The 11,482-nt window shown below is 44.9% G+C and overlaps 1 protein-coding gene across 1 annotated transcript in view; it reads left to right on the top strand.

The window, feature by feature from the left end:
• Positions 1–4,095: 4,095 nt before the first annotated feature.
• MMP13 (matrix metallopeptidase 13) overlaps positions 4,096–11,482 on the top strand; it is a 10,721-nt gene continuing 3,334 nt past the window's right edge. The window contains exons 1-7 of the mRNA XM_049614245.1: positions 4,096–4,224; positions 4,311–4,552; positions 5,488–5,636; positions 5,797–5,922; positions 7,849–8,010; positions 9,768–9,885; positions 10,879–11,012. Of these exons, the coding sequence (XP_049470202.1) occupies positions 4,108–4,224; positions 4,311–4,552; positions 5,488–5,636; positions 5,797–5,922; positions 7,849–8,010; positions 9,768–9,885; positions 10,879–11,012 (1,048 nt within the window). The 5' untranslated portion in view covers positions 4,096–4,107. The remainder of the gene's footprint in view (positions 4,225–4,310; positions 4,553–5,487; positions 5,637–5,796; positions 5,923–7,848; positions 8,011–9,767; positions 9,886–10,878; positions 11,013–11,482) is intronic.

Below are 11,482 nucleotides of genomic sequence, written 5' to 3' on the forward strand. Positions count from 1 at the left end.
AGTGAAGTTAGTGCACACCTGAGGCCCGGACGCTGGCCCCGATCCTAAGGCCGGGATGACTGCCTTCTTCCTGCGCATGGAGGTGTGAAACCAGCCTGGTAGCGGGACTCACGGGGAGTCACCGTTGACAGTGTATACTTCCTGCCTACGGTTTTCCGGAATTATCCAACTGGAGCTTATGAAAACTTTTCAGGTATTAACCTCTTTAACACATAGTATTATTAAGATACATCGTGTGCAGTTTTGAGCTCCTTCTCAGTTTTGTGACAGGTTCAGGTAAGGGCGAACCAGGGAGCACGTACCTGATTCATTCCCATCACCTTCCTGGAATTGAAAATAAAGGCAGATTCAACAAAGCAACAACATGGCAAGTTTTTGTATTCCAGAAACTACTGTTGTTTTTTTTTTTTTTAAAAAACCTTTGAGATTGACTATTGTCTAAATAAATCAACTTTCAGAATATATATGTAGGGGATTATCTAAAAAATCTCGAGGTATTACGGTAATATTCCCTTCTAGGTTTCTCCTTAGTTTCCAGCCACCATGCGGTAAGTTTATTTACTTTTTTTGTGTATTATTTTTTAAATCAGAAATTCTGTTTTTAAAGGCATGGAACCCATGCCGTGGGGCTGCAGGGGGGTCAGAAACTAGGCAACCATCGGATGTGTTTCCACCAACCATTGCTTCCTGCTTCTGCACACTCAAATCCTTAACTTGCAGAAGAATAAACACACCAAGCGTCACCACCAGCATTGCTGATTTACCACGCTCTAAACTGAAACCAGGCTTTTTGTCTTAAAGATTGTTTGACTTCTAGAATTTTCAGAATTGTAATCCAACGCAGCTGACCCTTTGTTCCCAGTTTTCCTGTTCTGGAATCTTCCTGTGCTTTACTCAGGGGTTGGTCATGGACATCTCTGGTTCTGTCCTGGGTGATGTCTTGAGCTTAGATGATGATGTAGGTCTTAAAAAGTCCCATATTGCTTCTGTCTGAATCAGCAGTAGATACACATTTCTCACTGGGTCCACTGTTGTTTGCTCATTCTACAGCTTTTCCAATTTCCAGTGTCCAGCAGGCTCGTTAGAACCACTTGTGAATACCAGCTCAGCTAATTGTGTTAAAGGTGTCATTTGACACCATAAACCACTTCACCGGTGGTTAGGACTGGCTTTCATTCCAACGCTTAACAGCCAGAGATAAGGACTCGTGTTGACAAGCAATTTGCCCACACATTTCCCTGTGATGACACATCCTAATCACCGGCCAAGTGCACTCCTCTGTGAACAGTAGCCCACGGATAAGCAGTCTGATTGTTTTCTTAAGGAATCAATTTCTGTTTTAACCTTCTGAGCAATTTTTATTTACCTTACCAAGAACACTACAGAAAGTGAACAGTGTGTTCTCATCAACCTGTTTCTTATTTTGCGCTGTTTATATTCTTAAGTGGAATGAGACCAATAAAATACTAACGTGTTTGTAATTAACATTATTTGTGAAGTTGAAATACCATGACATTTACTTATTGTCATTTCTCATTAAAAAATGTGTCTTTGCAGGGAGGTAATATTTTAATTAACCCAAGAAAAAGGCTCTTATCTTCATTCTACCTGCGCAGGGACTAGCACGGTATCCCGCAGAGTTGATGCCCAATCAGTAGTCGCTGGTTTAATAACTAAAGTGGCTTTTTAAGACATTCTGGTTTATTTGTTTGTTTGTTTGTTTGTTTGTTTCTTTTTTTAAAAGTATAATTTATTGTCAAATTGGCTAACATACAGTGTATACAGTGTGCTCTTTGTTTTGAGGGTAGATTCCCATGATTCATTGCTTATAGACTAAAACACTCTACATTTTTACTTTTAACGTTTATTCATTTCTGAGACACAGACAGGTCATGAGCAGGAGAGGGGCAGAGAGAGAGGAAGACACAGAATCTGAAGCAGGCTCCAGGCTCCGAGCTGTCAGCACAGAGCCCGACGCGGGACTCGAACCCATGAACCATGAGATCATTACCCCAGCCGAAGTCGGCCACTTAACCGACCGACCCAGACACCCCTACATACTAAAACATTCTAGCTTAACGTGGTAACATGTCTACAGATATATGAGAACCTGCAAGTACTTAACCTATGTGATGTGTCTCTCCCCCTTCCACATGTTACATAAAATGTCATTTGTTTCCAGAGGTCTTTCGGGCTTCTTTTTAAATATCTGAAACTTGAAAAGCCTTATTTTATTGGTAAAAATGAATGGTACCTAATGAACTGATTTCCTAGATGCTTAGTAGATGAATCAAAGTTTTGGATAATTATCACTTAATCTAAAATAAGCTGTTGTAAAGAGACTGAAGTTATTGTTTTGCATTGCTGGTTGAGCCCAAACCTAATCTTGGACTCATTAGAAATATTTATTGTAAGGATCTATTTGGCTCTGTTTTGGGAAAAGCATAAATTTCCCTCAAGTGGAGCCGCTAGGTGGTTCCTGACTCTTGATTTTGGCTCCGGTCATCATCCCAGGGTCATTAGATCGAGCCCCACGTGGGGCTCTGTGCTGAGTGTGGAACCCGCCTAAGATTGTCTCTCTCTGTCTCTGTCTCTGTCTCTGTCTCTGTCCCTCTCTCTCTCTGCTCTTCCCCCACTTGCATGCACTTTCTTTCTCTCTTTCAAAAAAGAAAACAAATTCCTCAACTGATCGCCCACATTTCACAGGCTTTCTGCTCACCCTGAGGTACCGGCCAGTGGAGGTGATGACGTTTTTACTCACACACGGGTGCCCCTTCCTGACCCACCCGAATCTGTATTCACGCTCCTTCTTTTTCTCTTCCTGTTCCGGACCTGAGCCCTGACTCTTGGTCACTTAAATTAACGTGCATCAATTTCTGTCGTTCGATCTGAAGATCATGACTCCTATTCTTCCGTCCATTTACATCGCCGGGGGACAAAAGACGGCATTCTGATTTCATGGAACTCACTGTGTGAGGTTCTGAAGGGGATAATAGAAATAGGCCTCGAGGACGGCTTTCCTGAGTGTTGGACCTAAGGCACTTCTACTGTGCAAACTTAAAAATAAAAATTGAGAAACTTGACAATGGCCATGAGCTTCCCTAGCCCCCCCCCCCCCCCCAGTTTTCCTGGATACTCCCAGCCGTGTGGGAACAAAGCAGTTCGGTTTCTGAGAATTAATGGGGTAGAGGCCAGGCTGGATGGTGGTGAAGAACACGAAGTCTTGAGTCTAGTGGCGTGGATTGGAATGCCGAGAGGACCGTCTATTAACTCTGTGACCCAAAGCAAGCATTTAACTTGTCTGTGTCTCAGATTATTCATCTGTACGGTGGAAACAAGCCTTCCAGCGGTCCCTACTTCACGCGGCTGTCATACAGATTAAATGAGATCATGCCTTTTAAGCCTCGCGGGTAGTGATCCCTCAATATGTGGTAGCCGTTACGCTGTCTTCCAGTATCTTCTCCTCCCTCGTCCTGGACCTGCCGGGCATTTGAGCGGGACTCCACGTCTGTTAGGGGTCACACCAGAGCCTTTAGATTTCAACCGTCGCATCAATGCCGTGGATGTCCCCTGGTGCCTCCGGGGCTCCGAGCGTGGGTCTGGTCCAGTCTGCGGCCTCAGGTAGACAGCGTTGCCCTCTGTAATTGCTTTGGGGACAGTGATGTTTGCAGGTCACAGGGGTACAGATGCTGTAGAAGCAGGACTCAGTGTGCCTGTAAGGAAGGAGTGCAGCGTCTTGATTTTCTTCTCCGAAAACAATAAAAGTGGCTGCTTTCCTAGGAGGGAACAACCTTTTTCCCAGTGGAGTGAACAACTCACTAGTCTGTTTCTTCCCACAGCATCCCTAAATGTGCTGAGGCCGTTTGTTTGGCCAGATGGTTTTTGGGCCCCCGGTGAAATGAGAGATGGCCTCATTTCCGATTTCCCTCAAATTCTCCCACAAACCACACTTCTTGGGAGGAAAGCAAAAGTCGCCCTGTAAGCATGTTTACTTTCAGCTCCCTAGGAAGCGGAGCGTGTCCTCAGACGATGAGTCACCCCTGCAGGTCTATAAAATAAAGGTGCGCGTCTGCGGGCGGCCAGCAGCCTCCGGGCACAACCGTCAGGATGCACCGGGCTTTCCTCGCCGCCCTCCTCCTCTGGAGCTGGGCTCGCTGTCGGTCCCTGCCCCTTCCCAGCGATGGTGACGACGACCTGTCCGAGGAAGACTTCCAGTTGGCAGAGGTACAGTATCGGCCGGTCCCAGCGCCGCGCCCCGTCTCCCCGACGCCCTTCCCTTTTCCAGCAGGTGCCTCTGTTCTCTCTTCCAGCGCTACCTGAAATCCTACTACTACCCGATGAATCCCGCTGGAATCCTGAAGAAAGCGGCCACGAGCTCCGTGGCCGACAGGCTCCGAGAAATGCAAGCCTTTTTTGGCTTAGAGGTCACCGGCAAGCTCGATGACAACACCTTAGACGTCATGAAGAAACCGAGATGTGGGGTCCCCGATGTGGGCGAGTACAACGTTTTCCCCCGAACGCTCAAGTGGTCCAAGACGAACTTAACCTACAGGTACGTCAGAGGTTATCTTTCTTTAAGATTTGCTACTTTAGAAAACAGCGTGAAATGCCTAATTTTCAGCACAGGCTGTAGGGGACAGAACATGTTGGTCCCGTTTTTTTAAAGATAGGCTTTAAATATTTAACTAGAAGTTAAAGAATTCCACTGATGACGTTAATACTATTGGTGAGAACGTCCCCTAACACCTATTATTGTTTCCTTAACCCAGCATTACTGTATGTTAAAAACCTCAAAGTATTTTTTTTTTTTAGAAAAGAGATCAAATTAGAAGTAAAAGTAGGTTTAATAAATTATGCAAATGTACTACATCAGGCATATTTACTAATAGTGCTTAAAAGTGGAGAGTCCTGCTGTCTCTAGGAACTTCACAGAGCTATTGCATTTTTGGGGTATAGCGATACAATTGCAAACTTGTATCATTCAGTATAAGTTTTATTAAGTATATGAATACTTTGAGATGCCTGGGGGGCTCAATCAGTTGAGCATTCAACTTCAACTCAGGTTATGATCTCACAGTTCGTGAGCTCGAGTCCTGCCTCGGGCTCTGTGCTGACAGCTGGGAGCCTGGAGCCTGCTGAGATTCTGTGTCTCCCTCTCTCTCTGCCCCTCCCCTGCTCATGCTCTGTCTCTCTCTCTCTCTTAAAAATAAATAAACATTAAAAAATTTTTTTAATTAAATATGTGAATACTTTAAATGTAAGATTCCAAGTGGTCAGATATTTGGAGATAGTCAAATGTCTGACTGAATTCATTTTGTTACCTTTGTATGGCCTCATAATTGCTAAGTTCTTTGAAATGATGGGCCTCTACCAGAACTTTCAGAGAAGGCATGGCATTTGAGTCAAAAAAGCAGTATTCCAAGAAAATATGTTATCAAATACCCTTTGCCTTCCAGAAATGTAATCGAAACTTTCTCTGTTAAATAGGATTGTGAATTATACCCCTGATCTGACTCATTCTGAAGTCGAAAAGGCATTCAAAAAAGCCCTCAAAGTTTGGTCTGATGTGACACCACTGAACTTCACCAGACTCCATGACGGCACTGCTGACATCATGATCTCTTTTGGAACTAAAGGTGATGACATTGTGGAGACATTTTTACATGCTGCTCCTTACTTGTCTCCATTCTTTTTTCCCTCCTTTCGGTCATTCATCTCTTTTTACAGAATCCACCCAGCATTGTGCCGGGCACTAGTGGGTATAATTAGATTCTGAACTCTTGCTTTTGTGTGTAGAGCATGGCGACTTCTACCCATTTGATGGACCCTCTGGTCTGCTGGCTCATGCTTTTCCTCCTGGGCCAAATTATGGAGGCGACGCCCATTTTGATGATGACGAAACATGGACAAGTACTTCCAAAGGTAATATTTCTGATGAAGATATGTCACGATTACTAGATTAGATGAGACAGTGATCCCATTGGCAAGAAATTACGGAGCATACCGTAAATTATATTTGATAGTTGCTTCTATTTTTCAAAACCATTACAAATGTGTCTTATGTTTATTAGTCTCTATAAGTGACATTTCTACAAACCTGTGTGAAATATTAGAAGTGAGCAGTTCAGTTTAGTGGCCTGAGGGATACTAGCTAACTTTAAATTAGGACCAACATGTCTTTCTGTCAGCCAAGGTGGTGTTACTACAGATTACCTTTTGGCATGTTAAGGAAGTACAGTTTGTTACAAACACGTACCTAAAAACTATTAGGGCCGGATAGGCAAGTCATAGATGAGTTGGATGTGAGTCGAAATAGTTTTTTTTTCCTTGACAGAAATAGCACAAGTGCAGTCAATTTTCTGTTTTCTGTTATATGTGTTACTTGTTTGAGACATGTGTATGTCACTGATTTTACAAACACCCTTACAACAGATCAAGATATGTCTTACTCGAAACGGCGTGAAACAGATACATATACAGAGCATATAAGAGCAAAATGAAACCCGTTGTTGAATGAATTCAGTCAGTAGTTGAATCTTCAAAACTGAAAAGAATTCAAAATATTAATTTAGGAAGAAAAGCCAGATTGTTCCAACTAGGACTTAAGTATGGAGCTATATTGACTGTTGGTTGTGATAATTAGAGGTAGTCCTCATAGAGGCTAAAGTTCTTCACTTAAATCAGATGGATTGTTTTTCCAAAGAGTAAAACTGGGCCTTGCCTGACCAATGCCTGAGCTCCAATGCCTCCAAGCTATCTTTGGAAGGAAAGGTGAGACTTTGCATATTTGTGTTCTGAATTATTACACAGGTAAGAATGATTTTAGGCAGAAAGAATAACATCTAGTGCTGTTAAGATAGAACCACACTGAACCTGAGTTTTGGGTTCCTGCATAAATCCTGGGTTTGAAATATTTAGCTGAAATGAAGGAAAATATTCACACACAAACCATGATTAATGTTTCATGGGAAGGCCAGGAATGGCTCTACCGCTGGTCGTTTCAGTGAAGAATTTCTTGTCACTCAGATCACGTGAGCTTTCATTGCTCCTACGGTCTGCACGTGTTACTAAGTTGGTTGTACCTTTTCTTTGAGTACAGGCTCTGATGGCAAGTGGTGTTTCAGGTCAAACTGAAACCACCGACTCCAGCTTCCATGTGTTTTTTCCAACCTTTTATATATATATTTTTTTTCCAGTTTAAAATACTAGTACGAAGAGGCTCAGATATTGGCAGAAAGAATGACTAGAGGAAGTCATGTAGAAACTGTGACACAGTGGTCTGCTAAAATAGGGGACAGCGGACCGATCATCTCCAGGGCCTGTATTTCTTAAATTTTAGCGTCTACAGACATTCTGGAAAGGATTGTTTGGTTGGGATTTGTTCCCAAGTAGATTCCCAGAGACGCTATTTAGTGCATCCGCCACACTTGGCCGTTATCCCTTGTCATGGTGCCTCTTGTTCTGATGATGTTCTAGAAACACCCTTGATCTGTACCGCCCTATGTGACTTCCCGTGACTCCTCCTTTAAGGCCACCACTGTCCCCTTTCCTCACCTGGCCTGAGAGAACAATGATTTTTAGTGTCTTCGCAGTAAATCCTCACTGATGACTACTTATTCGAGAGCAGTCTGTTGATACTCTAATTATGTAGGCAGCGATAATCAAAGAAAACACTCAATTCTTTATAAGGATTAAATCCATATTTTGAATCTTCCTTCAATCAACTGAATATTAATGTTAAAAAAACGGTAAAATTACCAAGAAAGAGAAATACGTGAAGAAAATAGCATTCTGTCCACTGGTCATCAGACGACCTGGTTTTCTCATCGTTTCCTTGTTTCCTTACAGGTTACAACTTGTTTCTTGTCGCTGCCCACGAGTTTGGCCACTCCTTAGGTCTCGACCACTCCAAGGACCCAGGAGCACTCATGTTTCCCATCTACACCTACACTGGCCAAAGCCACTTCATGCTTCCTGATGACGACGTACAAGGGATCCAGTCTCTCTATGGTAACTCTTAATTTATCAGTTTAGAAACAGAATAGGTACAGGCACTTATTTTCAAAATCATTAGTGAATTTCTCATGACCAATATTACTGTCCTGGTTCTGTTTTTTTTTTTTTTTTTTTTTAACGTTTATTCATTTTTGAGAGAGAAAGGGGGTGCAGAGTACGAGCAGGGGAGGGACAGAGAGAGAGGGAGACACAGAATCTGAAGCAGGCTCTGAGCTCTGAGTATCAGCACGGAACCAGAACCCACAAACCGTGAGATGATGACCTGAACCAGAGTCAGATGCTTAACTGACTGAGCTACCCAGGCACCTCCTGGTTGTTATTAGAACCTGGAAAAACATACCCTTTTTTTCTTTTTTTTCTGAATCAGACTACCTGCTCAAGTAGAAAATGTTCTATTCTCCAAAGATTTTGCAGATTCTTATTTGTATTTTGTATTTTGATGCCCTTAAGACACCTCTGACATAAGGAAGGAAAATATTTAATTAATTCCCCATTTGGCCAATGAAGCAACTAAGCCCCGGAGCTTAAATAGAGAATCTGCAGGACAGGGGCCAAGGGTGACAGTGAGGTCTTGACTGGCTTCCGTAAATCTTGGGCGTTCCTTCAACCCCTTCAGTTTGCCACCATAGAAACCATTCAAGTGGCCTGTGGTGACTTAACCAACATCTACAGTGACTGTCGTAAGAATCTCCTCTTTCTTCCTTCCAAATTTTCAGCCACGTTTACAAAGTAATTAAACCTCTCCCGAAACAAGCACACTTCCCTGCTGTAAAGAGGGCTAAAACCGGGCACCTGGGTGGCTCGGTCGGTTAAGCGTCCGACTTCGGCTCAGGTCATGATCTCACAGTCCGTGGGTTCGAGCCCCGCGTCGGGCTCTGTGCTGACAGCTCAGAGCCTGGAGCCTGCTTCAGATTCTGTGTCTCCCTCTCTCTCTGCCCCTCCCCTGTTCATGCTCTGTCCCTCTCTGTCTCAAAAATAAATAAACGTTAAAAAAAAAATTAAAAAAAAAATAAATAAAGAGGGCTAAAGCCGCAGTGGAGGGTCGTCGGTGTAAACGCTTCTGAGCACAGAGCTCGGGACACTTCCTGTTTCCCCCTGTGCGCTCAAGTCTGCGGGGGTAGCCAGTGTGGGCGTGGGCCAGCCTTTCTCCTTACTTCTCCAGGGTTGGGAGTGAGGCGCTTGATGGGGCAAAGGATGAACTCAGTGGGGAGAAGGCAGCTCAGAGTTGTCACTGTGCCCGGCATGCACGTGAGCCGGGGGATGCGGGGGCTACACGCTCGTGGCACACGAGTGTGGCCGGGGGGCCTGGCTGGGCACGCAGAGCGGTGCTGGGGTGGACTGGGGAGGCAGCCAGCGCGGACGGGACGCTGCCAGCAGGTGACAGCTGGGGCGAGGCTCCCTCGGGGATGGCGAGCCACCAGGAGTGGCTTGAATGTGTCTCTCGGCAGCAGCCCGTCTGCAGCTGGGGCAAAGCCCGTGGGGGGTGCCCTCCCGCAGCCCACCCATCCCTAACACCAGCCTCAAACCCGAACTTGTACTTGAGAAGGGTGTCCAGGGGTCTGGAAGGACGAGAGCAGGGGGAGCCACAAGAGTGGGGGCAGGGAGCAGGGTCACATCGTGTGTGCATCATGACTCAGAGGCTGAGAACCTGTCGCCCTCCCTGGAGGGGACCCGCCTGCTGTGCGTTAGAGGGGTTGGGTCATCCGAGAGGCCGTCCTCGTCACCTTCTGCCCTTTGTGTCACGACTGCAGGCCCGGGAGATGAGGACCCCAACCCGAAACATCCCAAAACGCCGGACAAATGTGACCCGTCCCTGACCCTCGACGCCATCACCAGTCTCCGAGGAGAGACCATGATCTTTAAAGACAGGTGCTTGTGGGTCACAGACATTCATCAGCTAGACCCGTGCATTGCCACACATCCAGGCAGATTTCCACACGTGGACTTAACAGCGAAAATAAGACATCTTTGGGCAGTTTGGTTTTCTTCTTTTTCGGTTTTTGGTGTTTTTTTTACGTGTTTTGGATGAAATGAATGACTGATAGATATACACCTTACTTTTCAATGGGGATTCTTGGCCTAACGCAGCCTCTCTTTATGACTTTGGTTACATTCGTTCCTGTAAAGATAACCAAGTAAATGTAGAAAACCAGGTTGTTTATTTAAAAAACACACATTTTGAAATCAATCCCTGTATTAGTAAGTGGTTACAGTGTCCACGTGAATTCCTTTTGGTTTGGGAAGACTTTTTTCCTGGTAACGTATGTGGGAATTTGGGAGAGCGAGTTATTTAAAACCTAGACCTCCCTGTGGGGAGCGAACAATGAATTTTTAACTTCACCTTAGAACATTGTTCTCATATGCTGATTTGTTAACTTGTTCATTTATTCATCCATCAATTAACCGATCCCTTATCTGTGGTCCAATAGCCTTCCTACCTCCCCTAGTAGAGCTCTGGTTACACTGTAGCCCAGGCATTTTCTCAGGCATCTGTGTCTAGGCCACAAAATCTTGGAAGACATAGTTTTTGTAACCCCGGGTTTCTTTCCGGAGCCTAACACAGCGCCTGGCGCATTCGCTCACCACTTGCACCATTTGCAAAACTGAACAAAGCGTGGCCGTAACTCACGAAGGCCGCGGGGCCTTCGAGGGTCTGTGAGATTTCAAACCTTCCTACTTTAGACAGCAGCTTTTCCAGCTGGCACGGAAGGGAAACGTCCACAAGTGAGGGGGATGATCGCCCCAACTTCCCTGTGTGGATGTGGAGACGGGGGGGGGGGGGGGGGGCGCGGCTAGCAGGACCAGAAATATCTACACTTCAAGACTGTGACAGCAAACTGTGCGCTTCTCCTTTTCCGTTAGATTCTTCTGGCGCCTGCACCCCCAGCAGGTGGACGCAGAGCTGTTTTTAACAAAATCCTTTTGGCCGGAACTTCCCAACCGCATCGACGCCGCCTACGAGCACGCCTCCCGTGACCTTATCTTCATCTTTAGAGGTAAGCCTTTCCCCAGTGAGGCAGGGAGGAGCCTGATGCTGCGAGAGCCGTAGCAAAATGACCCTCCTCCAAAGTACCCCAAAGAAGAACCCACGGTAACAAAATAGGAAGCCGAACGTACCTGGAACCTTTCTACCAAGCGTCCCCAAATGCGACAAGTGAAAAGTCTGCGGTATTACTTATCGTTACAAATCTGTTTGTTTTATAGCAATCATGCCAGTTTTTTCTTATTTCCTCTTAGAAATTATTTGCTGAGCAAACCTGATCAGAAAAATGGGAAAAAATATTATCCATAATTCCCACTTCTGAAAAGTCGATTTATTTCATTTCCTTACTTGTTTTAGTAGTTCTTCGCCATAGGTAGTGTATATTTTTGAATATTTATTGTCATAGCGTATGTACATTTTAATATTTTACTTGCTCCCTTGACATAAGATCACAGTTTTCCAAACTACTACTCTGTCTTCTTG

The sequence above is a fragment of the Panthera uncia genome, chromosome D1 (genome assembly GCF_023721935.1).
Source record: "Panthera uncia isolate 11264 chromosome D1, Puncia_PCG_1.0, whole genome shotgun sequence".
Classification (NCBI taxonomy): domain Eukaryota; kingdom Metazoa; phylum Chordata; class Mammalia; order Carnivora; family Felidae; genus Panthera; species Panthera uncia.